General features: G+C 47.8%; 3 protein-coding genes across 3 annotated transcripts; 1 reads left to right on the forward strand and 2 right to left on the reverse strand.

The window, feature by feature from the left end:
- Positions 1-417: 417 nt before the first annotated feature.
- SOST (sclerostin) lies at positions 418-10,514 on the reverse strand. The gene is made up of 2 exons (XM_016139657.2): positions 3,989-10,514; positions 418-2,434 (listed from the first exon to the last, which is right to left on the reverse strand). Exons 1-2 carry the CDS (start codon positions 4,206-4,208, stop codon positions 2,013-2,015), a joined length of 642 nt encoding a protein of 213 aa, XP_015995143.1. The 5' UTR covers positions 4,209-10,514; the 3' UTR covers positions 418-2,012.
- Positions 10,515-10,641: 127 nt separating this feature from the next.
- DUSP3 (dual specificity phosphatase 3) lies at positions 10,642-21,049 on the reverse strand. Its single transcript, XM_016139658.2, has 3 exons — positions 20,869-21,049; positions 17,786-18,012; positions 10,642-14,294 (listed from the first exon to the last, which is right to left on the reverse strand). Exons 1-3 carry the CDS (start codon positions 20,991-20,993, stop codon positions 14,089-14,091), a joined length of 558 nt encoding a protein of 185 aa, XP_015995144.1. The 5' UTR covers positions 20,994-21,049; the 3' UTR covers positions 10,642-14,088.
- A 1,483-nt stretch (positions 21,050-22,532) lies between these two features.
- Positions 22,533-26,334, forward strand: CFAP97D1 (CFAP97 domain containing 1). The gene is made up of 6 exons (XM_016139663.2): positions 22,533-22,744; positions 23,273-23,343; positions 23,622-23,740; positions 24,716-24,839; positions 25,328-25,384; positions 25,890-26,334. Exons 1-5 carry the CDS (start codon positions 22,621-22,623, stop codon positions 25,382-25,384), a joined length of 495 nt encoding a protein of 164 aa, XP_015995149.1. The 5' UTR covers positions 22,533-22,620; the 3' UTR covers positions 25,890-26,334.
- Positions 26,335-27,188: the final 854 nt, after the last annotated feature.

The raw sequence follows: 27,188 nt of genomic DNA on the forward strand, positions 1-27,188 counted from the left end.
CAAACTAAGGAGGCGGGGATCAGTATAGCATGTGGCCAGTTAGAGTCAGTAAGGAAGCCTGGTGGGGTGGAGGATGGGAATCAAGCAGACGAAAGCCTTGTATGTCAGACCAAGAAGCCTGAACGTGAACCTGGGCAAGGAGGAGCTATTAAGGGATTTCAAGAAGGGGCATAGCATGATGACAGCAGTGTGAAGGGCAGGCTGCTAGAGGGAGACCAGGCTGAGGTTATTACAATGGCCAAGTAAAGGAATGAGGTCTAGGTTTGGAAAGGAAGAGACGAACATGATTTTACAAAGGAAGGACATAATTGTCACAAGGGCCACTATAGCACAGGCAAAGGTGTCGTAGTGACCAAGAGAAGGATGTTAACTTTGACAGAAATGACTGTGTGGTTGACAAAATGAGACCACATCCTCTCCGTAACGACTCATTGTCTTTATTAACAATGGCTCTGGGTTCTGAAAGATCAGACTGGTATTTCATAAAGCAATATTAACATTGTCATTCACTACAAGAACAACTTTTGCATAAATAACTTAAGTGAGAAAATAAATATGTAACTTAATTCTTTTTAAAAACCACGACTTTCATTCTTGTGGACAAATTCCCCATGAAAGGATTGCAGAAAACAACCAGCCCAGCAGGCTTTCACATGGCATGTGCTTTTGTTTAAAAAAAAAAAAAAAAAAAATTAACAATTATAAACTACACAGAAAGCAAGAGCTGTCTGGAAATGACTTTTAAAAAGAATTTTAGGTGGCAGCTATTATGCTTCCCGGTTTCTCAGCATATGTACAGCATTTGTAATTTCCCCTCCAATATTGTTACTTTCATGTAAGATATGCCATCACACATAACAACAGTAAGAAGCTACTTTCTAGTCAAAAATGTGTCCGTAAGTGGTAGGCAGGAGGAGGTGCCTCTGGAGGGATCTGTTGGTGCTTGAAAGGGTGGTGGCTGCTCCCTTGGGCTTGCAAGCCCAGTGTTCTGGGACCTTGCGCTTCTCTGCAGAAGGTGACTAAAATATGACCATGAGGAGAGGGCAGGGTACCACTCTTTGGGAATAGGGGGTGCTTTCTGTCCTTCCCACAACCCTTGGGACCTTCTCCTTCTCTACCCCAATTGATGATGTTGTTTCTGCATCCTTTGAGATGGAGGGGTGGAGGTAGCCAAACATCTGGGGAGGCCAAGCTGGGAAACAACTCAGGGTGTCTTTCAGGAGTTTGTCAGTCATGAATAGACTCTTTTCTTGTTTCCTGCTTGGTTTTCATCTTTGGCTGTCAGATCAGAGGACTACAACTCCAAGTTCTGGACATGACCATGGCAGTGTTTCAATCCAATCTCTCTCCCTGCCCATTTAAAAGGCACCCAAGTCCTTGGAGTCACACGACAGAAGGTTGCTCAAGATCCTAATCTGCCCCTACCCCGCTGCATTCTTCTACAAAGAGGAAATCGAGGTCCAGAAAGAAACGAGTATAGTCCAAGTTCACCCAGCAATTAGCGGCAGAGCCAGGACTAGAAACCTTATCTGTGGCCCCCAGTCCTGTGTTCTCGGCATAGCATGGCGCTAAAGGCTTTACGACAGGCAGAGAGGTGGACGCGGAATCTATCGAACTTTCTTAACCAGTCCCCAGACTTTTCTCACTCCCACCGCTCCCAAAAAAACCCTGGGGCGGTGAAATGCTTCCTTTTGCGCCTCCTCTGAAGTGGGACCTGCAAAGGTAGGCGGCCCCGGTGGGCGGGGCTGCATGGCTCAGTGTCTGTGACTCTCAGCTCCCTTCCCTGCGGGAACCCCGGGGCGGGTGGGCGGGCGGGGACAGTGGGGCTTTGATGGCACCCAGGGTCCGCGAGGTCTGGCTACCTCCCGCGAAGCCAGGCAGGTCTCAGCCCCCTGCCCTGGGTTGCAGGCATTTAAAATAAAATACAAACAATCAAACTGCGCGCAGAGAGCAGAAACCTGAGGCGCCCGGATTGGGGGCGCCGCCTGGGGAGGCGCTGCGGACGGGTGGCTCTAGTAGGCATTCTCCAGCTCGGCCTGGTTGGCTTTAACGCCCCGGGCGCGGGGCCGCGGCTTCCGACCCTTCTGCGGCCGCACGGCCTCGGGCCCGAAGTCCTTGAGCTCCGACTGGTTGTGGAAGCGGGTGAGGCGCTTGCACTTGCACGAGGCCACCAGGCGCACCTTGCGCGCGCGCGGCGCCGCGCCGCCGGGACACAGCAGCTGCACCCGCTGCGCGCGGTAGCGGTCGGGGATGCAGCGGAAGTCGGGCCCGTTCGGGCGCCACCACTTGCCGCGGCCGATGGCGTTGGGCAGCAGGCGTGCCGGTCCACACTGGCCCGAGCACACGAGCTCAGTGACCGGCTTGGCACTGCGGCACGGCCCGTCCGTCACGTAGCGGGTGAAGTGCAGCTCGCGGCAGCTGTACTCGGACACGTCTGCGGAAAGAGGCGCGCGTGAGGGCGGCAGCTCTCCCGGCCACCCCTCCCGGCCTTCGGCCCTCGGCTCCCTCCATGCCTCGGCCCCCCCACCCCCACCCCGCCGCCTTCTCCAAACCCACCTCTTTTCAGACGCTTTTGCCTCTGAGTATCTGTTATGGGAAGAGCCCAGCTGGTGAAAAGATCTCCTGCCCACCCTCTCTCCCTAAAACTTTTGAGTTAATTTTTTTTTTTTTTTTTTTTTTTTTTTGCTGTGGTTCAAATACCAGCTCCATCACTGTGTGATCTTGGGCAAGTTGCTTAACCTCTCTGTGCTTCCTAGCTGTAAAGTGGGTTGTCCTGATCATTCAATTCGTTAATCTATTACATGTATAATGAAGGGGACGTCACCGGGCACATAGTAAGAGCCAAAAGTGTTGGCTGTTATTATGGGTTATTATTATTCCTCTCCAAAGGGGCCCTCTTTGCTAGACTTAAGTCACACCTGTGCCACAGGGTCCCTGGCTATGGCAGGCTAGGTCCTAGCCACACCCTCTGCGAGTCGCTGGCTTCTCTCAAATTCCTTTTCCCCGCCACTTGGGAGGGACATTGAAGAAATAGAGAAAGGAGTAGGGGTTAATTGACGGTAATAAATCAAGGCAGCAACCGCTAAAAAGAGGGAGGTTTAGAGGAGGAGAAGTCATTAGACTTGAAAGGAGCCAAAGGTAGCATGTCTACCCCCTCATTATCACCGAGGACACTGAGGCCCAAAGAGGGAAAAGCACTTGCCCAAAAGGCAGAGCCTGGGTCTCCTGACTCCACTTCCCCCAGGGCACCCAGCACCTCTTGGTCCCACACAGATGGAAGCTGTATGCGCAAGCACCCATGGGAGATTGGCCTGGGGCTGTGGGAGGCAAAAGGCTGCTTTTTACTATAGTAACTCCCTACCACAAGGGGACCAAGCTCTGGCATTCCTTTCCCACTGCTTTGGGGGGATTTGCTCTGGCTCTTGGTCCCCACTGCCCCACCCATAATCCCCCACCAGGGCTGGAATTAGATCAAACTGGGTTCAAATCTCAGGTCTACTCACTTCCAGGTTACTTAATTTCTGGAACATCAGTTTCTTCACCTTCAAACTAGGGGTTCACCTCATGGGGCTCCCATGTGGTGGGTCCTTGGGGTACAGCACGTGCAAGAGCTCACATAGAGCATCTGGCCTTCAGCAGGTGCTCAAGGCAGGTGCTCCTGCCTTGTTCCTCCTCAGTGGTGCCAGCGGGTCTTGTATTCTTAGGAGGGGCTTACTTGAAACTTTCTTTCCCAGCCCTGGAGCCAGTTCCAATGCTGTAACTTCACCACCTCAGCCTCCATCCTGCCCCAGGCTCTCTGCCAGCCCCCTGCCGGCCTCAGTTCCCTGCACTCGGATTTCAAGGCTACACTGACATGCCATCCTTACCTTACTGTCCCTCCACTATTGCCGGCAGCAACTGACGGTCTACCTCAGTCTTCAACACATCCCAAAGAGAACCTTCCTTTCAGAGGACCCTTATGGTAAAAGTGCTCTTCTCCACTCCATACCTTTATTCTCAAAGGGGTGGTGCGGAGGCCTCCCTCCGTTCTCCGCCCGGTTCATGGTCTTGTTGTTCTCCAGCTCTGGTGGGGGTTCAGGGTACTCGTCCATCTCAGGGATGATTTCAGTGGCATCGTTCTTGAAGGCTTGCCACCCCTGGGCCTCCACCGCACGGAAGGCCGCGTGCACCAGCAGGCAGACGAGACACAGGGCAAGAGAGAGCTGCATGGTGCCAGCCAGAGGAGGGCACCTGGCCTTCCAGTAGCACAGGCTCCGGTCTCTAGCCCAGACACGTTTGCCTTTTTAAAGCCCCCTCTGCCTAGTGCCAGCCAATGACAGGCTGGGGCAGGGCTGGTCCCATGCTTCCCTCAGTCCAGGGGGAGGGAACCGGCTGTGCTCAGAACAAGCCCTCTCCAAAGACTTCTCCTCAAGTGCAGCAAACTCCCAAACTGCTGCCAGTGCTCCCAGGTGACCCAGAGAGAGGGGTGTGTGTGTGAGGTGAGCCTGCTCTCTAGCACCTCCCACGTGCAGGCTGTGGTTTTCAGATATCAAAATGAGCCCGGCTCTTAATCTCTACCTCCCTGGGCCCCTCGGGCTTTCTCAAAACAAACTTTGGACCAGCTTAACAAAGAAAATGGCAGTTCTGAGTCCTCCACAGGGCTGAGTCCTGCCAATCCCATTTCTAAGGCCAAGTTCATTTGTCACTCCTACAGATAGCCCTAGGGGTGTCTATTTCGGCCCCTACAGACCCAGACAGTGGCAGAAGGATGCTTTTTAAAAAACCTCTTTAGTCCCAACTCGATAAGGCTCAGCATTGATTACCCTGCCCAAGAAAGCCCCTCTTGACATCCTCTAGAAGGCAAGAGAGAAAACTGAGGGCCACACAGTAAGAGTGCCCGCTTGGGTGAGGGGGGCAGGGATTCCCATTACAAGGCCTAGATAAGCAAGTCTACAGGCACTGGTGATGGAGCTCATGGAGGAAACCCCAACTCAAGCTCCTCAGGAATCCTGCACACAGTGGCAGACGCTTTTTGGCCAGGACACTCACTGTGGCTTGCAGGCTGATGTGTAAAGGCAGTTATTTCCCTGGCCGGGAGGTAGGTAGGAGAGAGCACAAAATCCCTTTTGTTAGCAAAAGCCAAGGCCAGTATTTTCGGTGCTGAAATTTTTTTTCTTGTGTCCCAGCCCAATACATTTTTCAAAACCAGTTTTGAGTCCTATATAGAAAATCTTATTTGTACCAGATGGAGCATTCCAAGAAACCATCCGGGGTCCAGCCAGCCACAGAGAAACTAAAAGGAATTGCTACCTCAGCCCTGGAGCAAAATGAGGAGCCTGGGAGGGGCAGAGGCGTGGGGGAAGAAGGTTCACACCTGAGGTGCAGGAAAAGAAAGGAGGCCAGCGGAAGCTTTCATTGCAGATGGGTTGAGGAGGAGCGGCCACTCCTAGCCCTGAAGGAGTCTGGGAAGAGGGCTGTGGCCCAGGTCCCCTTGGTATTTTCACTGGGCAATGAATCAACACTCCCCACCTGCAGGGCCTCTGCGAGGCCTCTGCCACCTGCCCAGACTTGTAAGTCACTGTGTCCATCTGAGGTCTTCTGTCCCTCCTTCTTTCCATCATCCATCATTCAACACATGAATGCAGCTGTTCTGACAGTTTTACAAGCCAGACAGAAGCCCCTGCAGGAAGGGCCCTTCTGATACCTGCTTCCTAAGTCAGTTTCCTTCAGGGCAGACGAAAACAGCTGTGGCCATTGTTGGGGGTGATCTATCTCTCCCAGCAGAGCCTGTGTGTTGTGAGAAGCTGGCCTTCAGAGCCCCCTCTCTCTGTCTGTGACCCTCCAGCCTCCTTTTCCCTTACTCTGGAATGTGGACTGTTAACCCTATTGTGACCAACTGCCTTCTTGCCCTGGACTTCAGAGAAGGCAGTCCTGAGGCCTGGATTCCTTGAGCTGGCCAGATTGATGCTGGAGCCCCACCTGCTGTTGACAGCTGCGGGTCCATCCTCCTGAAATGGAGATGGCGAGGCCCATCCTTAGAACACTTCTGCCACCTGCTGGAAACAGAAGGAAGAGCCAGCGACTGGAGAATGGTGGGGCTCAGGATTTTATTTCATTTATTTCGTTACTTCGTTTGAAACTGATGTTAAAAATAGGGAGAGATAGAAGAATCCAGTGTACCTGAATCTCTAAATTATCTCCAAACTTTTGAGTTATTCTCTGCCAATGTTTCCCACAGAATGGCTCCGAGAGAACCTGCTATGATGCCATCTGCTTTTTCACTTAATGCTAATTCAGCTTCACATTTACTCAGTCCACAAGCTTGTCATTGTTCAGAGCTTGACGATACTCCCAGAGTTAAACCCCCAGAGTTTTAGCTCACTTCTGTTGTGGATAGTTTTATTTCTAGTGTTCACCTATCTCAGTCGGGATGCTATAAACATCCTGTACAAAGCCATTTTTCATATTAAAGATTTTGAGATCATTGTAAATTTACATGCACTTATAAGAAATAATAGACACAATTCCACGTACTTTTTACCCAGTTTATCTCAATGGTAACATCTTGCAAAACTATAGTACAATATCACAACTAGGATATTGCCATTGATATTGTCCACCAGTCTCATTCAGATCTCTCCAGTTCTACTTGTAGTCGTGTGTGTGTGTGTGTGTGTGTGTGTGTGTGTGTGTGTGTTTAGTTGTACGAAACTTTATTACACATGTAGGGTCAAGTAGCCACCATCACAGCCAAGATAAAGAACAACTCTATAACCATGAAGATTCCTCTCATTGCTTTTTTATAACCATGCCTACCCTCCTCCCATGCCCTCCCTCTTCATCCCTAATCCAATTTGTTCTCCATTTCTATAAATTTTGTCATTTCAGAAATGTAATATAAAGTAATCAACCAATATGTAACCTTTTAGGATTAGCTTCCTTCACTCAGCACAATTCTCTGGCGATTCATCATAGTCGTTGCATGTATCAACAATTTATTCCTTTTTATTGCCCAGTAGTATTCCAGAAGTGAATGCTGGTTTGAGAGGGCGAACAATTTGCTACATATTGCAGGGTTGTTCTCCAGAAAGCCCAACCAGGTCCCCAGTCCCATCAGTGACGTATAAGTGGGCACATGCATTAGTTTACTAGAGCTGCTGGAACAAAGTACCACACACTGGGGACTTGAACAACAGAAACGTATTGTCCCACAGTTCTGGAGTATAGAACTCAGATCCGAGTGTTGGCAGAGTTGGTTCCGAGGGCTGTGAGGAAGTCCATGCCATGCCTCTCCTCTAGCTTCTGGTGGTTTGCTGGCAATGTTTGGCATCCCTTGGCCTGTCGAGGAGCATCACCCCCAATCCGTGCCTTCATCTTTACACAGCATTCTCCCTGTGTGCATGTCCACGTCCTAATTTTTTATTAGGACATCAGTCATACTGGATTAGGGCTCATGTTAATAGCCTCATCGTAACTAATTACTCCTGCAATGACCCTACTTTCTGAGGTACTAGGGGTTAGAATTCGACATGAATTTTAGAGAGACACAAATCAATCTATAAGTGTGTTTCTCTGCTGGGTTGCCAACATTGGGTTAGGGCTGTTAAAACTTTTTAAATTGAATTTAATAAGTTAACAGTTGTACTTAAATTTCTAGCAAGGCTTCTTTTCTATGTGATGATTTACTGTTTTTTGTTTGTACCAAGCTACTTGTTCATACGTCCACTTGCCAAACATTGAATGAAGCAAGACCTCCAGCCAAGCGCTATGAACTGATATATACTCGCCCCTCCAGGAGGCACCCGAACCAGGGAAGAAATAAGTTCTTCACCTAAATAACTCCATAGCAAGTGATCAGTGCCCCTGGGAAAAGATTCAGATGCATTTTTTTAAAAAAGGGACAAAGTATTACAGGCATTCCGAGGGGAGAACATTCTCTTCCCCTGGGGGTGGATATGGGATCCTCGCAGAAAGACAAGGCATTTGGACCAGGCTTTGAAGGATGGGCCAGATTTGGAAAGTAAGTTACGCTCTTTTGAATCCTTGGGATCATAGAATCTTTGAAGTGAAAGGAACATCAAAGGTCATTAGTTTCACCTCTTCTTGGTATTCAAGCCTCCTGTCTCTAAGTCCTGGAAACCGAGGGTTGTCCTAATAGGCTGCATTTTTAAACAGGTTTTGGTCCCATAGGTCAGTGGTAAAAATGGAATATCTGGATTTGGAGGGATACCTGTTTGTAGACAGTTGCCTACATTGAGGGCTGTCCAATTCACCCTGTCTTTACTCACAGTTGAGAACTTGGTCTCTGAGCAGAGTTTCAGATCAGGTGGAAATGTCCTACTTGTTCACTCAGCAGCTTCTGAGAGATGGGGGAGAAGAGTCGCAAAGAGCCTTGTCACTCACACTCCTGTTTCCAGTAGGGTAATGGCTGCTTCAGACCTAACGGGATGAAATTTCCATTTCCTTCTGCCTGGAAGACCAGGCCCTTCAAGGTGGGCTCCTTGACTCATCCCCAGAACCTCCCCACCTGCCATCCAAACTACCACCCTCTGCCTGGATGGCCCCTGTCTACAAACCCTTGTTAAATAAAAAAACCAAAAAGTTACTCATGACACATGTTAAAAATGGTAAAGACTTCATTGAGGGGGGTCGGTGGTAACAGGTATAGGGGCCACTGCAATGTGGTCTTGCAGCCGGGGAGAGAGGTTGGGCTCAAGTCCAAGGAAAAGTGGGAATTTACTGCCAAGGAGCAGGGTGGGGGTCACTAGATAGAACATTACTAAGAGGAAACACAGGGGGTGAGGAGGATTCTGGCTAAACTGACCTAAGGACACTTACTGAAAGCAGGCCAGGGGACTCAGATTTCACCGGGGGATGGTGGAGGATGAGGAAGCCGAATAGATATTGAGGGATCCGATATGGAAGATGGGGGATTCTGGCTAAAGTGACTTAGCAGGATTCTGGCTAAAGTGACTTAGCAGGATTCTTGCTAAGACTGGACAATACGAAGAAAAACATGCAAGTCACAAAGGCAAGGCCTGGTTGAAAGAGAGTCCAGGGGAGAATGACTAGAAGTTCTTTGGTGCCCTGTGGGAGACCCTTCCCCTTTCAGTGCCCCCCACCCTCCTCCTTCTGCCCTCCTTCCTCACAGGGTGGCCGCCCACGTGCTGTATACCTGGGAATGTTAAACTGGAAGGTCATCTAGTCTATAGGTTTCCACAGAGATGACTCATGATTTAAAAAATATGCACATTTTAATTATTTAAAACTATAATAAAAACACACATAGATCAAATGCGTTATACATCTGCTTCTAATAAACTGGAGACCACCCATTCATTGTTCTGCCTCCAGTTTACCTCATTTTAGTGTATACTTCAGAAACTGAATCTCTGTGCACTTGAACTTCTAATAAATGGATCAATTCAGAAGGCCATAGCTCAGAGACTGCATTTAAAATTAGACTTGGGCATGTCTGCTCCCATACCATGACACAAGCAAGCACAACGCACTCTTTCCTTCTGAGTACTGGGGTGTGCTTGACGCTGTGCCACGACAGACACAGAAATGAACAGGATACGAAGCAGATAAAAAACCTGCAATTGTCATCCACAAGTCTCATTTCAACATGTGCTTGTTCGAGCAGCCTAGACCTTTAAAATAAGGGTATACGGAAACCGCATCCATACTTTATGCAATATATAACATATACATACACAATGGAATGTTATATAGCTATTAAAATTAATAAGACTATATGAAAGAATGGGTAAAATATAGTAAGCAAAAGCCAAAGTGCAAAAAAACGTTTTCCATTTATGGGGAAAAGGATATCTCTCTATATATACACATGTATACAAATGTGTGTGCTTACATATGCATGGGATTTGTCCAGAAAGATATACTTAGTGGCTTCCTCTGAGGAGAGGGATTGAAGGTTTGGGGGAGGAGATTCACTTTTTGTTTGAATTTATTACTATGTATATACAGTATTAACTTTTTAATTAAAATGTTTTAAAAATTATACTTAAACACTTTTACCAGTTTTACATATTAATGCTCTGCCTTAAGATTTTAATGTAACAATATGAAGAGTATGTTGCCTGAGTGGTCTGACGAATAATGAGCTAGTCTAATTGCCTCATGTTATGGAGAACTGGAGACTACAGAAGCTGTTTTGCTGCCCAGACTTTCTGAGTATTTTATTCAGAGGGAAAAAGGCAATGCTTAGCCTAGGGGGGATAATGCTAATGGTGGAATTTAAGGCATCTGGGAGCAGGGATAAGTGTTGGGACTGCCCAGTCTGCAGGATCACGCAAATCCTAAAAAGCCATCCAACCATCTTAATGTGAGGCCACCTCGAGACTGTCAACCCAGCCCCCTGCTTTCTCAGAGACATAAATCTTAATTCCCTCATTTGGGTTAGGCCACTCTACTCAAGTAAATTCCAGTCAATTATACTTCAATAAAGCTGAAAATTTTAAATAAATGAAAAGATTATTTGTAATGCAGGAAATTTCTGGTACTGAGGAGATGTTCAGCAAATATCTACTGCATAAATACAATCATCATGGAACCTATAACTAGCTTAGGAGGGCTGAATGATTCTTTTTGAGTTAGAAAAAGCAAGCATAAAAGCAATCAACTGTGATAGGACGAACATTTCTTTGTAACATAAGACATTTATTTTGGTTACAGTATTAGTATTTTAACACTGATCTGTGATACAACAGATGTTAAACTTACTTTAAAAAATCAATTGAATACTTTCCCCTTTTATGTCCAGAAAATTCATGCTTTCACAATCAAATTACCCTAAAAGCTGACAGGAGGTAAGTTAAGCTTCCAACCAATCTACTCTCTCAACCAAAGATGGTCTCTATTTCTAATCAGGATAAAATCTTGACTTGGAAGGATCTTGTTGGCTCTTCAGTGATTCCTGACACGAGTTTTATGGCAGAAAATTTTCTGTGAGAAAAGCTCATATCTTTATAAGATCAGTGCTTATTTTGATTAAAACGTTAGCATCTTAACATTAACTTGTGACACAAAAGGCACCAACATTCCTTTTTCAATCATCCATCGCCACAAATGGGAGACAGCGCTACCTGCTGGTCATCATATTATTACATACCCTCTAATTTCCAGGTGGTGGTAAATTTCCAAGTGGGGATTCTTGAAGAACCCTACAGTGTCAAAGCTAAAAGGGACCTTAAAGGTCTTCTAGGTGAGTTCCCTTGGTTTATAGATGGTGATTTTTGCTCTCCAGATAACTCAGAGTGTCAGGGAAACAGACCAGCCTGTGGAAGGTGTACTGCTTTAGAAAAGAGAAGAAACATTTGGTGCTGTAATTTGGGGGTCTGCTAGTCAAAGACAGGGAAGGAGGTGAGGACGCCCTGAGTTCCTATTCCATCACTTCCCAGGGGATAAAAAGCTGTCCAGAAACAGCTTCCGCTCACAGCTGTGTTAACTCTTATACAATAGAAATTTATTTACTCAAAGATCTAGGCGCTAAATCTTATGAAGTAAATATGGGGTTTCTGAGACTAAAGACTATCAAGAAATCCCAAGTTATCAGCAAAAAGCAGAGCCAAAGGAAAGGCAGTAATTCTCCCACTGACCTCATGCCCCCACAAACAGGCCTTCAAGAGGTCCTATGTAGCTGCGGCCATCCTGTGTGGTGACCACTGCCTGGATGTGGAAGGGGAGCCCCAGCCCCCCTATCTTGAGCCTCTTCCGGAAGCAGAGCAGAAATCTCTGACTTAGGTATGCTACATACTTCCTGGAAGAAGAGCCATACATTCTAACCCCAACTTTTACTTCCTTTTCCTGAAGCAGGGATGGGTTTGTGCCAACTCCGTCCCACCCTCATCCAGACTCCCCACCTTGACACTGCAGCTTGAATCTTGTACTTGTCCACAAAGCGAACTGGCCTTTGAACACACAAGCTGGGTCAAGGGCATGTGCAGAGCACCTGGACACTCCAGGGGGCTCATTTCTTGAGAAGTGCAGTGTGAGAGAAGGAATTCAGCTTCAGAGTGGCAAACCTGAAATAGTGCCTCAACGCTGCCTTGAGATGGGCAACCCTGCGGGCCATGCCCTTAATCACTCTGAACCCCAGCTTTTTAAAAAAAGGTGATAATATACAAATAAGCTCTACCAACTAGGGTTATTGTGAGGCTCAAGTTAGATGAAGTGGGAGAGTTATCTGAAAACCGTGAGGTACAGAGTTTAGAGGATGGCCATTTCACTTAGGAGGCTCTATCTGGACAGCCAGTATCTGATAAAGACGGCAGATCCTGGTTTGTTCAGGGTTGCCGTGACCAGAGAAAAGGGGCCGTCCAGGCTGTGCACTGCTGCCCCTGTGGAGATAAGAGACCATTACACCCACCCGTGACCGAGGCCTGAAGGCACACCTGCTTCTCCTAGTCCTGGCCAAAAGCTCCTGGTCAACTCTGAAAAAGGCACATTCTGCAACCTTGACGTGTTAACACTGCCTGAATTTAAATTTAAAACAATTTTAATTATTCAAGAAAAGTCCCTGATATTTCATTTCAGGTGAGGTTCTCTTGCAAATCCTTGCAAGTGATCCTACCACAAATTCAGGCTTCTGGGAGTGTGACACACCCACCAGAACAATGCCCTATATATATTTGGTTCTCGAAATAAAAAAGTTAAATTCCACAAACTTCTATCAGACACCTATGTGCTATGTGCTGGGGGCATGGCTGAGGACCACCTCTCTGCCATTAGGGAACCTGAAGATGACAGCATTGCATCACTTTCCATGTGGACAATCATGCAAAGTCCTAACAAGACTGAGTTGAAAACAAAACCCTATATTCTGACAAATGTGCGCACACATGAGTGTGAGTGCTAGTGCATTCCGACATTATCCTAAAAAAAAAAGTCATCTCTTTTTGTTTGTTTGTTTGTTTGCTCTATCACCAATAAAGGCTCCATTTGGACGCTCTGTCATGTTTCATTTCTGCCTGGCTGAGTCATTTTTGCTCCCAAGGGTCCAGGATCTTTTCTGGCATCAGAGAGCTGTAAAAACTACCTATAAGTGGGCAGGGGGTGAGCCTTGGATCGTTCATCTCCCTGCTCGCACTTCCTCTGGTGGTGTTTCTGAGACACACCCCCCCACACACACCCACACCACACAATGTAATTGGCCAATTTCCTCCTCCTGTTCTTGGAATAGCAACCGAGACAAAAAGCAGATAGCACGAGTGGCTTGGGCTCACCAACACTATAATTCAGGACAAAACCCTTGTAATTCTCCAAATGGTGGGGTTTTTAAATAGGCTGGACTTCAACACCCTGTTTTCTAAAAAAGAAAAATAAAACCATGCCTGGGGCATCGCTCCATTGCTCTTCTAACAAACCAAGTGACTAAGAGCAGCCTCAGGGAACTATTCGGAGCTCAAGCCTTCCAGGGGTTCACATTTTAGAAACTATTGATTCAGGGGAATCTGTTTGCCCACCTGAGGGCCTCTTCGTTTAGGTATCTTTAATCTTAAGGAAATCATTAAAATATGGTCTCTTCACCAGAATTTCCACCCACTAACGACCGACAGCTACCCCACAGCAACCTCAGACCCCACGACACGTCTCTGCCTAGCAGCAGAGTGTGGGTGACTGTGAGGAGACGGGGGAAGAGAGGGCCCGAGTTTGCATAGTTCCTTTACAGGGCTCGAGGTGTTGCGGTCCCCACTCAGGAGAGGATCCAGGGGTGGGGGGGATGGAGAAGATCAGGAAGGGCCCCTGTGAGCAACTCAGGCCTTACACTTCCACGAACCTCCTGGCCTGGGTCATCCGGAAGCATGCATGTCACAGGCCTTCCCCTTCTGCGAACCTACCTCAGGAAGAGGACAGCATAAATTGCAGGCACAAGACACACCGGGGAGCAAGAATGACCTTCTTAGCAAGCTTCTTTATATGCTCCTCAGGGGAAAGTGGCCCAGGGCTGTATTGGGACAGATCTGTGGGCAAGTGCCTGGTGATGCTGGGAGCAGGGTACACTGTGTTTCCTAAACATGACAGCTTGAGACACCTCAACCAGGGCCTCCCCTGTCCAACTTCTAGAGAAGAGGTAGCAGGGGAACCCTAGAGTTTCAATTTCCCCTCCTTGACTAGTCTGTCATTGAGCTGGCAGAGTTGGGCCAAGAAACCATCGTTGGGGCCGATCTCACGGTTCTGCCTTACGATGCTCAGGGCAGACTTGACATCCATCTTCTGACGCATCATGAGGTATGCGATAACTAGAGTTGGGGAGCGGCTGTAACCTTCGCGGCAATGGACAAGCACACGGCCTGTAAGTAAACGGGGTGACAATGTGAGCTTGGGGCCACCCAATCACCACAACTCTAGTCAAAACTCTTCCAGGAAACGCAAACGAAAAGTACAATGCGAGGCCATGCTGTACCCACCAGAATAGCTAAAATGAAAAAGACAAAAAACGCAAAGCATCGGAGAGGATGTGGAGCAGCTACGACTGGGACCCGTGGCCGGGGGGAGGTGGGGTGGTGTCGGCGGGCACACCGCTTTGGGAAACTGTGTGCCAGTACCTACTCAAGCTGATCCCATGACTCCCCGAGAGCCCAGCAAGTCCACCCCAGATCCATGGCCAGCTGGAGCGCACACCTATGTTCGCCAAAAGACATGCACCAGAACATAGCCAGCACCATCCATAGCAGCCCCGTGGGTCTGGAGACTCCCGATGGCAGGATGGACAAATAACAAGAACGTACAATCTACGTCATCAGAAACGATGTGGCTGGAATGCACCAATGCACCAATAGGATGTATACGATTCCACAGAGCAGGAGACCAGCCAAGTTGATATATACTGTTAGAAACCTGGATAGTCGTAAAGGTGGGGGGTGGGGGAATCTGAGAGAAAACACGTGGTGGGCTTTCTCAGATGCCGGTCGTGTCACGTTCCTTGATATGGGGGCTGGTACATGGTCGTGTACAGTGCATTGATCTACATACTCGTGATATGGCTACCTCTCTATACGAATTTGTATTACAATCAAAAGGAAAACATGAAAACAACCCAAATGTCCATCAACAGGTGAATAAACAAACTGTGGTACATCCATATGATGGAGTACTCGGGATTAAAAAGGAATGAACTATTGCAACGACATGGATGAAATGCAAAAAAATCATGCTGAGTGAAGGAGACCAGACCAAAAAGGCGCGCATGCTGCGTACTTCCATTTATATAAAACTCTACGAAATGTACACTAGTGGCTAGTGATAGAAAGCAGATCAGCGGTGGTTTAGGAATGGAAGGGAGAGAGGGCAGAAGGGAGGGTCACAAAGAGACAGAGGGAAAGGTAGGGGTTGGTGGACCTGCTCACTATCTTGGTTGTGGCAACGGTTTCACAAGTGTATATATATGTCAACGCTTATTAAACTGCACTATGTGGAGTTTACTGAATGTCAGTTATACCTCAACAAAGCAGTTTAAGAAAATAAAAGGAACATAAATGTCAAGTACAAATACAAACCAAGACAAAAATTCAAAACAAACACACTGTCAAAAATAAAACCACCGTCTCATGGCTCCCCAAAAATCCCATGAGGCCCTGCTCTTAGGCAAGTGCTTGGCAGATGTGAGCACTCAATAAATATCAGCCAACACTCGGAGTCCTCCGGTGGCACCCAGTACATTCTCTACTACAGCCTGGCCCCGTTACCGTCAGCAATGCACCAATCTACCCTCCCTGCCCAGACTGTGCATTCACTAAGGGCAGGGACTGTGGGGTATTGATTTTTGGATGCCATGTGATCACCAGCATACATCAGGTGCTCAATAATATTTGCTGACTAGCCGAGTGAATGATCACCCATAATACCTCTACACAGGCATTATTATTTTGAAGGAAATATGCTGGCCTAGAGTCTGTTTAACAGTCTCTTCTGTTGCCAAAACACAACTCTATTTTCCCAACGCCTCCCAAAGGAGGAAGGGGGAGTCCTCCATTTCCCTGTTCATTTACTCTCTGGCCAGTGTACCCAAAGTATCCAGAGTGAGGACTTCCCTGTCCCCATCCCAGCCACAAGACCCTCTGCAGAGCAGCTGCCTTGCTACCCAAACATACTCAGCCAGTCCTTCTAGCCCCCACCCAGACACCACCTCCTCCATGAAGCCTCCCTTGATCTTCCAACCACTTCCTCCTCTCAGCACCCCCGGCCATCCTCCCTGGCTTCCCCGAGCCTTGCACTGTGGGAGGCCAGTGAGTTTCTGTTGACTCACTTGGCCAGTCAATCTTAGAAGCATTTACATTTGGCATGACAGCCCACGGAATTCATTTTTGTCACTCATTCAGTAGTCATCCGCAATGTGCCTGATGCTACATCAGATGCAGGGGAGACAGACAAGGCTTCATGGAAGAGAGGACATTAGGTCCAGTGCTAAAGCATGTGGTGGGGTTTGCCAGAGACCAGTGTAGGGGGAAGCAGAAGGGACTTTCCAGACTGATGACCCAGCCAGCCTATGTGGGGTAAGGCGGAGGTCACAAAAAGTCAGGGTATGTTCCTCGTTGTGCGGAAAGAAGAAACAAAGTCAGAGAGCTCTCGGCTCCCTGAATGGATGGCCAAGCGATATACAAGAAGAGCAACACCCATCCCCTTAACTGGGCCCCCCGTTCTCATCTCTACGGGGGCCAGAACTGCAGGAGAGGAGGGTAGTGACACATACAAGAGACCATGAAGGGTCATAATGGCCTGACAGTAAAGTGCACAGATTCTCCAGGCAATGAACCTTCCCTCCTGGGCCCCAAACGTGAGCTAACCAGCGTCTAATAAACTCTGCTCCCTGGAAATCACTTCAGTGGGGAGGCGGCACAAGAAGCGTCGGTGTTGCAGACAGGCTAGAATCAGGGGGGCGGGGCCAATCACGCCTCAGTGGAGGTCACTTCCCCTGGCAAGGTGTGGGGTGGGGAGGAAAGCAGAGCTTGGAGCTGGAGCAAAGGTAAAGGCAGCTGCTGAGAGAAAGAAGCTAAAAGCAGAAAGGGCAAGTGGCCCAGCCTGCTCAGCCTGTGGCCTTCTAGGATTTCTCTCCGGAACACCTCGCCCAGCAGCCAGCACCTCAGGGCTCCTGCTTTGGTGTCTACAGGAAGCATCTGTGGCTATAGTTTACTGATCCCTAAGCTAATCGGGGCTGCCTCGTTCCAGGTACTCACATCCCCCAACTCTAGCCAGTGAGAGGTGAGGAGAATTCCGCCTGCGGATTTCTGGGGAATGTTCTACTTGCTCTTAAAAATGAGAGAAACGCGAGGAAGAGAGGGTTGCCTCATCTTTTGCTGCACTTTGTCCTATTGGAACATGGTAACTAGATCTGTTGCAACCATCTTGGGACCATGAGGGCAGTGTCCGACCCTGTGGGTGGCAGGAGAGGGAGAGGAAAAGCATCCGGTCCTGATGCTACCACTAAGCTGTTGAATCAGCCGCTCCAGGGCTCCTCCACCTTAGGACTTCTTATCATGGAAAAGAAGTCTTCATTATTGAAGCTCTTAGAATGGGGGGGGGGGGCACATGGCTGGAAATTAACCCTCAAAGTCAAATCAACGCAAGGACCCTGGGGCCGCCAATTGTGAAAAGTTGGAACATCTTGTGTAATACGGTGCCACTTGACAGGCAGCCAGAGAGAGACCGAAAGCTCTCTGTCATTCACCACAGGAGACAGGAAACAAGAGGTTTTCCAAGAGGAAGCCTGTTGTGGCCTGTTTTCAAGAAAAAAAAGTCCAGTCAACGCTGCCTCCTACTGTCTCCTAGGTGGCGGGTCCCTTACCGTTCTTTTGAGCCAAGGCCTGGTCAATGAAGTCTGCAGCCCTTTCAAAGTAGGCGCTAAGGTTGAATTCCTGCGTGTCGTTGGCCTTGATGCCCAAGTAGGTGATGCCGGAGTCCTTGTAGAAGTTGGCATTGGTGTTGACGTGCATGAAGGACCTGCCCTCAGCAGCGTTCAGGACATGGGTGATGCCCAGTTTCTGCAACTTGGGGATGTCTTGAGCCACAGACCTGGACAGAAGACAGCAGCAAGGGGATGCTTAACTAACCAGCCGGCAGCCCCAGTGGGAGGAAGACAGAGAGGATTCTAAGCCTCTTGGCAAAGCAAGGGACTCTCCTGCTCTGGCCCCTGCTGGCTTCTCCCCATCTTATGACCCTCGTCCCTCACCCCAGTTATATCTAATTACCAGCAGCTTCCCCAAATAGACTGGGCAGTTTCACGCCCATGCTGTTCCCTCTGCCCAGAACGCCCTTCTCCATGGACATGTGCCCTCTCATTTTTCACTACCCTCTGCAGTATTTCCCAATCTCCCCTTCATTTCCTTTGGCATCATGCTCCCTATACTGTGGTGACTGTATAGACAAGTGGCTAAGAATGGGCTCCGGAGCCAAAATACCTGAGTCTTAATCCAGCCCTGCCACTTACCAACTAAGTAACCTTGAGCGAGTCACTTAACCTTTCTGTGACTCAGTTTCCCTGTCTGTAAAATGCGGATGACAAAAGAACAGAACCTAGCCTCTGGGGTTTATGATTGTTCAATGAGCTATTATTCTATAGACGGAGCCTGACACTGAGTCAGTGCTACTATTCTAACACTTAGTTGTGCTTTTTTGTTTAATGAGTATGTAATGCATCAGTGAAATCAGTACATCCCAGGCATTCCGTGAATGTACATCAGTACATTCCTTCTTTGGAATATAAAGTGCAGTAGCCCCCTTCCACCCCCCAGAGGTATCCTTCCTGCCACAGTCCCTAGTCACACTGCTGACACTCTCTTGGGTGAGTAAATACTTGGGGAGCAGTGGCCCCAATAGAACTACGGGGGTTACAAAACATTTGATCTGAATAGTCAAAGGGCGCCTTTATTTCATCTCACAACATCTCAATTCAAACGGCTGTTCACACGTTACAAAACTCCTTCTCCTGCATGATCTCGTTTGCCTGTCACAGTGGCGGCCCTGTGCGGAAGGAAGGACAGAACTTAAACTCTGGCCTGATAGGACAGTGGAAGGATGTGCACGTGCTCACATGGGCTGCCGAGTGGAAATGCTGGGAGGAGACCTCCTTTCTGCTGACACCAGCCACACTGCTCTGTCCTCCCCCTCAATGGGTTTCTCATGCCCACATCAACTGCCCACATCCACCAGAAAACGTGGCACTTCCACGCTCCTCTCTTCCCTGTGAACCCTGATCAGGAGCCCCGATTGTGTTAAGGGGCTCCCCATGGGTGGGAGAATACAGGGTGCTCGGTCGATCCTCCTTGCTGGGCACCCCACACACCCCTGGCTCAGTCAAGGTCAGATTTGCTTAGAGAGCAAGGGATGTGTTTTCTACAGTGGCCATCAGCACTTGCACACTCACAGCGTTGGTTTCTTTGCACTTGGGAAGTGGCAACAGTTAAATGTCCCAAGACAGCAGGGTTTCTGAGGTGCCAAGGTCACTTGCCGCTTGGGTGGCTGGAGAAGGGGTTATCCTCAGAACTTTGCAATTACTAAGGCCTGTGACTGAGACTCTGGGACCCCGTTTTAACTATCCTGCTCATGACACTACATGCAATGGTAAAGCAGCAGCTCATTAAAAAAACAATTATCTTTGAAGAATCACTACTATTTACCTCCCTTCTCTAATACTAATTCGACATTGGACATATTTACCATTATCATTATGATCACCACTACAAATGAACATACATTCATTGCCTGCCACATAGCAGGTACTTAATATGGTAAAAAAAGATGAAATGGATGAGACAGTCCCCCACGAGTCTGGGACCTGCCTCATGGACCCCTTCTAGCTCCAAGATAACCCCCGTTTCTGTGGCAGTCCTTTGTAGAGTAAGCATCAGGTCCAACTCCAGGACGGGAGATAGAGACACTAGCAAGACTTTAACCCTGTCCTCACAATCCCTCAAACTTGCGTGGGGGCCATCATCTCCTATGTGTAAAACGAGAGAGAGGTGTTTACTAAAATGCAGTCCCTGGGCCCATGGAGCTTAGGGTATTGGTAACTGGGTCCTCAGGGTCTCGTGAAAGTCCAGCCAGAGCCCGCCCCTTCCCCCCAAGGCTGTATGGCACTATTTCGGCACCTCTCAAAATGGTTAACACTGGTTCTCTCTTGCTGCTGAGAATGTCTTACTAGTAGTTTGACTAACAGAAAATGGAAAAATAAATTTGGTAAAAACTCCTAAGTGAGAAGTAATGATTCATTTCCTGGTGGTGAGAGGGGAGCCTTTTCTAAGTGATGGCTCAGGCCCTTATGGGGTTTATCATTGGATCATTCTAGAATCCCATGCAAATCAAACCCCATCTGGAAGGCAGGAGAAGCAGCAGAATACCCCGACCCAACTCTCTGGACCCCTCCCTCATTTTGGGTATTTCGATTCCGGGAAAATTCCACGCCCAAATTGTGACGTCAGCCCATTGCCATGGCAGCGAAGGCAGACATTCCGCGGTGACCTCACTGCAGAACCAGGCAGCCGTCACATGACACGCGGGCCGGAGACCCGCCGGGCGACAGAGAGCCACCTGTTAAGTGAACATGACAGTCCCGACCCTGCCCCAAGGCCGAGTCCCTAGCGGGTGACGGACGCGGGGCTGGCCGAGCGGACCCAGGGGCTCTGTGCACCCCCAGAAGGGACGGACCGCGCTGGGACGGAACAAGGATCGGTTCCTCCACCCCCCGTGCGGGGGTGGGCGGCGACTGCAGCCCCCGCCCGGCCCCCGCCCAGTCCCTGCTGGAGCTCTGCAGGAGCGACCACGCCCCGACTCCCCCCACCTGCGCCGGCTGACGCCCCCTCCCCAGCTCCCGGGTGGGCGGGGCGTCCCGGGAGGGCCCGGCAGGGCTGGGGCTCCAAAGCAGCGACTCACGCGTTGCCCACGTAGATCCTGGGGGTGACCTCGTTGCAGGGCTGGCTCGGGAGGCTGTAGCAGCCGCTGCCATCCGAGAGCAGGTCGTTGAGATCCTGAACCGAGAGCTCGAACGGGCCCGACATGGCGGCGGCCGGGCCCTGCACGCCGGGGCGGCAGCCAGCAAAGGGAGAGCGGTCGGGTCAGCTGGGCGGGGGCTCCCGAGCCGGGACCCGCCCCGCCCCGCCCCGGAGGCGGGCCCGCCGGGCGCTGGAAGCCGCGGAGCGCGGGCGCCAGAGCGCGCTCCACGCCCGCGAAGTACGCGCGCCGCCTGGCCGCGAGCGGATTCTCGGAAGACCCCTGGGCCTGTCGCCGGGGCGGAAATGCCGCTAGTGTAGAGTTTGGAGTGAGGCTCCTCTCCCACCCCCAACCAAGGCAGTTCCCGTATCATTATAAACTGGAAAGTGCAGTAACTTCATCGGACCAAATGCAGGGTGCAATAAAATGTTCTTATAGACCGGGGTACACCCAAGTGTTATTGTTTTAAGATGACAGGGACACTCAGATTTCGCTTGTGAGCTCTGATTCTGCCTGCTGTGGGTCAGCCGCGTTGGCATCACCCCGGAGCGAGTCAGAAAAGGCAGCATCTCCTCCCAGCTCAGACCAGCTGAATGACAATGTGCATTTTACAGACCCGTTCCCCACCCCCACCCCCACCCCACTTTTTCTACAAAAAGTTTAAAGTTGGAAAAGCCCAACTCTGGGGCACAATTCTTTCAGCATTCAGTCAGCCAGGTGCTTAAAGGCTTAGGTTCTGTGCAACCAGGCTTGGCATTCTGACCTTGGGGAATACCTTCATTTCTCTGAGACTGCTGAAAAAAAGACAATGAGGATAACAATACTAATTCCTAACTCCTAGGGCTGTTTGGATAATTAAATGTGACACTTAAGGAAAGTGCCCAGCACTAATAGCACGGAATAGCTAGCTGTCTGTTCACTCTCTCCAAGCATACATGCGGAGCGCCTCTAGGTGCCACACTCTGTGCTAATGTGGAGATGAATCCCGCTCCTTAGCAGCCCTTTCTGGAGCAGCTGCCAGCTGGCTATGAGCCACAGAGTGTCAGCAACTCATCCTTTACTGAGATCCCACTAGGAGCAAAAGACAGCTTTTGTCTTCCCCCACTGCCAGGAAAATGGCAGATTCACCCACCCACCCCCAGGAAAAGCAAATGTGCCCCTGCGGATTCAGGAAACCCATACTCTGAGCCCAGCTCTGCCACTAACTTGACTCTTGAGCAGCTTAGCTGCTGCTTCAGACTTCAGTTACCTCACCTGCAAGTGAAGAAATTGCATCAGATTATCCTTCAGGTCATAGTTCACCTCCCCAAAAAGCTTGTCATCTCACACTTTTAGAGGAACCATTGTAGTGGAGACTCCCCGGCTTATCGGCTTATCGCAGAAGGTATGGTTTCCCCCCACCCCTACCCCTCCCAGAACAACAAACCTTTTCTGGCTTCTGCTGGTGGCATCTCCACTTCAAGCAGGTAAGAAAGCTCCTGAGTCTCTCACCCTTCATCTTGACTTGGGCCTAGGTTAGCTTTCAAAAGAGAAGCACTGGGGCAGCCAAGCATGCTCCTGCTGCTGCTCCTCCTTCCTTGAGACCTGTCCTTGATGTCATAACTGGGTAACTATGACAACCTGTCATGGGAACAGCTAAGTACCTCACAGAGGAGCCTAGGTGCCTCATTTCTGAAGTGAGTCTAGGAAGAGAAGATGAACAATTCCCTGGATTATCTAGCCTACCCAGTTATCGTCTCTAATCATAGACAGAGCACAGCCTTCAGGAAGAAACTGGACTTTGGCCACTACATATGTCACAAGAATAGAATACAAATAGGTAGGTGGATTGTTTAGGCTGGACACTGCAATTAGGGGTTCAGAAAGGGTCTACTTTGGAGATATAGACAGTAAACCAGACCAGTATACGGCTTTACGATGATGTGGCCTTGTCTACTGAGTTGGGTCAAGAGATCATTAGCATCAGAGACAAATTTACCTTCTTTCAGGGAGTTTAGTTGAGAGAAATGCTCATTTAAACTCTGCAAAGCCAAAGTAAGCTAGAAGGAGGATAGCACTTCAGCACATGATAGACAAGCTAGTCATACCGGGAGAGGGTGGGAGAGAGGCTCTTTCAGGCATTCAAAGGACATTTATCTCTGTCAATTTTACTTTCTCTAGCCCTCACAATTCTTTCATTTCTGCTCAAAACTCTTTGAAAATGTCAGTTTGGGAAATTAAACTAAACTAAAATTCCTGAACTGGATTAAGGTCAGAATTCAAAATTGTAACGTTTAGTAATTGGGGTCATTGTCTAGAATGCACACCTATGACGTAACATTGTTCATTTTTATTTAACTTTCTCTAGTGAAGCCTGCCGTTGACACCAAACCTCCAGTGGCACACACACATCATATTTTAAAACTGAGCAAACTACAGGTATTTGTTTTTGCCATCTGCCAATTTGCCTAATTTTTATCTGTCCTAAAGAGGTCCAGTTTCCCAGAGCCTTCTAAATACTTACCTAACCCAAAGATCTGTTAATTCTCATCCTCCCCACACACATCACCCCCAGTGTCCTTAGCTCTGCTTCCCGTCTCCACTGTGGCCCTCAGTTTGCCTCTTTCCCACAATCCCAAAGGAGGGGGACGCCAAACCATTGTGTGTTAGAGCATGTAGCGATGATGTCACCATGAAGGGGTGGGGTTTCTCACCAGGGCGAACAAAAGAGAATCGACAAAATCGAATATGAAAACAAGAAACTGTGCCAGAAAATCGCCAATGCCCACCGCGGGCCTGCCAAGGTGGATTGCTGGAACGAATATCCTTCCAAGAGGTAGTATTTTTGTTTTTGTTTTTTTTCCTCTTTATTTCATCTTTGGAAAGTCATTCCTCTTGTTAAGTTTTAGTGTCTCCTGACACTAGGTTCTCCTGAGCGGAAGGAATACAGGAAGTTATTTTGAGGAATGATAGAAAAGACCGCGTTAAGGAGAATGAAAACTACCAAAAACAAGGACCTAGTGTTAAAGAGCTAATTTTTATTTCATCTAAGAGACCTGTTAGAGTCTTATTCAGAGTTTGTTGCCAGAAAGCACTGCGTGCTTTTGTAAAATGGTGACCGTAGCTGGGACTATGACACAGCATTCTTAAGAATTGGTTCCACAATGATTTCCTGAGCAACTATTATGTGCTCAGCACCAGGAATACAGAGATGAAATGAGATATATATATTATGTCCTAACCTCAGAGAACTCAAGGTGTGGTAGGGGAGACATTTATGTAAATAAATAATAATGCCGCGCGGTCAGGGTTATAGAAGTGTATGCAAAGGAAAAACTTTGGTAGATGTGGGAGGTGGGGAGTGTCAGGATGCCTTTTCAGTATCCTTGTATACCTGAAACTGAGTTGAAAGCTGAGGAAAGTGAGGAGAAGCAAAGCTTGTCATCAGCCATTTAAGATTTATCCATAGGCAAGACCTTCCTTCATCGCAGAAATCAGACGTTCTCAATTCTTGTTTCACGTAATTCCTGAGGAGCTTTTATAAAATGCCATTGCCCAAGCTGCACCCCAGACCAATCGAGTAGAATCCTCTAGTGCATAGCAGGGCTGAAAATCACTGATCTAAATTTACCAACCACTGCGATGCACATTTCCCAGAGTAGTCTGGTTCAGTGGGCGTGCGGGGCCTCAGCTCTGCGGGACAGCTTGCTCCCTGTACTGCTGCAGCCTGGGTTTGTTACATCACGACTTTATCACCCTCACTCCTATCCAAGAGGAGAATTTCATTCTTCATCCATCTCGTGTTTTTCAGCTTAAACAGAGAAACAAGGAACCGGGAGCTAGTGAGAATCACAGTGGAAAACCAGGGCATTCTGAAGAGGCTTTGTGATCGCAAACCTCACTATGACCGCAAGTCATCAGAGGTCGACTGGCAGGCACGTGGGGGGGGGATTCTGGGATATTCCTGTGGGTGCATAGAGCTCATCTGTGTTAGGGGTAGGGTCAGTTTCAGGAGGGACCCCTGAGCAGCTGAGGATGAGATTGTGAGAAATGTTACAACCAGTAATAGAAAAACCACCCAGAGCAAACCATCCACAAGCTAAGGACATCTCTTTGGTAGCAAAGCCATCACGTATCAGTTTCAGAAAAATATCTGGTAGCATCTTCTCCCATTCCTTAATTAAGAAAAGCTGAATGTATAAGCGCAGAAGATGAAGGGTATACCATCCAGTATGTGGTTAATTTTGCTTCATTTAGGAATAACCCTTCAAGAAGAAGAAAAAGCCATCTGCAGTGTTTTTAGCACCTCCACTCCCAAGCCTTTATCTAGATGTAAGCCTTTTCTAAGCCATCCTTAGAATTTAGAACTTCAACTTGCATCCCGGCTTTGACATAAACTTTTCTGATTTTTTTTCCCTTCAAGAATTCAAGACGCTATATTAGAAATACAACAAGATATCTTCTCTCCCGAGATGAATAGGTATGTCTTATCCGGGCTGCTCTTTACTAAAGAACATGGTGATCACAGTTGATACCAAATTCCCAAAAACTGTATAGATGGAGAGTGAGGGGGCCGGTTAAGGGGTGAATTTGCTCTTCTACAATATCGATTGGTTGTCATCTATTCAGGGAACTTGGAGCTCTGTCTTTGTTTTCTTTCCATATAAGTAGGAAATGTCTGTCTTTTGTCATCAGCTCTGAGGCTTTACGTGAGTCTGAGAAGTGATTTGTTCCAGGAAGATATAAACAAGAGGCTTCGTAGCTTTAATGTTATGCCAAAGTTACATTACAGGTCTCTGTCACTATTCAAAAGTACTGTTGTCTTGGTATTTTGTATTATTGAACATTATTCATAATGACTCAGTTTGGTTTTCCCCTCCCTGGGGAGAAGAATAAATGGACACTCAGGCTTTCCAAAGAATAGTTCTGTATAATTATAATTGATGGTTCTCCATTTCTCTCCCTCTCTTCCCTCTGAATACAAGGTTACTCACTGCAGAAAAGATACAAGAGAAGGCGCTAGGATTTCTTAGCTGCTTAGACTCTCACGACACTTCTAAGTGGCTGAATGCTCAATCTTAGAATGCTACAATAAAGCTTGGAACATAAAGTGAGTAAGTTACATTTAAGGCAACCAATGGCTTTAAGTCCCATCCCCAAATGGAGACAGAATGGGATAGGCAGAAGGAAAGAGGCAATAAGCATTCTTATTTGGGGCTATGAAAAGAACTTTTAATGAGAGAGAGAGAGAGAGAGAGAGAACTCTTTGAAACAAACACCATCACCACCATCCTGAGGGGGAGAAAAAGTGGGGTGAGATGATCCAGCCAAAAGTTCAGCTCCGTCCAAATGGAAAACAAAAGCACATGGTGAAAGTAAGATTCAGACAACACAGAGAACAAATGCTATTAGTTTCGCTGTGAATACACAGAATTGAAAAAGAATGCTTCATTGATGTTTCCATGTACTGTGTTCATTCATAGGGAGCAAGCAACAGTGAAAGTGTCAAAAAATATATCAAAATGTGTGGCAAGACAACATTGCATGGCTTCTATGACTGGTCATGCTAGTTTTGAACTTTTTATTTTCAAAGGTGGTAGATTTTAAATGTTCTCATTACCGATAAATAACCTTTTTATTTTAAAATAATTAGATTCACTGGAAATTGCAAATAATGTATGGGGGGGGGGCCTCCTGCACCCTTCCTCCAGCTTCCCCCAATGTTAGCATGTTGTGTAACTATAACACAATATCGAACCAAGTTTACACTGGTACAATCCATAGAGCATATATACATTTCACCAATTACACATTCGCGTGCATAGCTCTATGCAATTTTATCATGTGTAGCTTTGTGTAACTACAATATGTTCAAGACAGTTAGCTGTGCCATTATTAAAAGACTATTGTAACCCCTTTTAGCCACAGCCACCCACTTCTTCCCATCCCAAACCCTTGACAATCACTAATCTGTTTTCCCTCTCTATCATTATGTTATGTTAGGAGTGTTACATAAATGAGATCATGCAGCATATATCCAATCTTTTGAGATTGGCTTTTATTCACTCTATATAATTTCCTTGAGGTTCATCCAAGTTTTGTGTACCAAGAGTTCATTCCTTTTTATCTCTGAGTAGTGTTCCATGGTATGGATGTACCACCATTTATTTAACCATTTCCCCATTGAAGGACATTTGGGTAGATTTTGGTTTTTTGGTCATTATGAATAAAACTGTTATGAACATTTGTGCACAAGTTTCTGCCTGAAAATAAGTTTGATTTCT

Source organism: Rousettus aegyptiacus, unplaced genomic scaffold, assembly GCF_014176215.1.
Source record: "Rousettus aegyptiacus isolate mRouAeg1 unplaced genomic scaffold, mRouAeg1.p scaffold_m13_p_6, whole genome shotgun sequence".
Classification (NCBI taxonomy): Eukaryota; Metazoa; Chordata; class Mammalia; order Chiroptera; family Pteropodidae; genus Rousettus; species Rousettus aegyptiacus.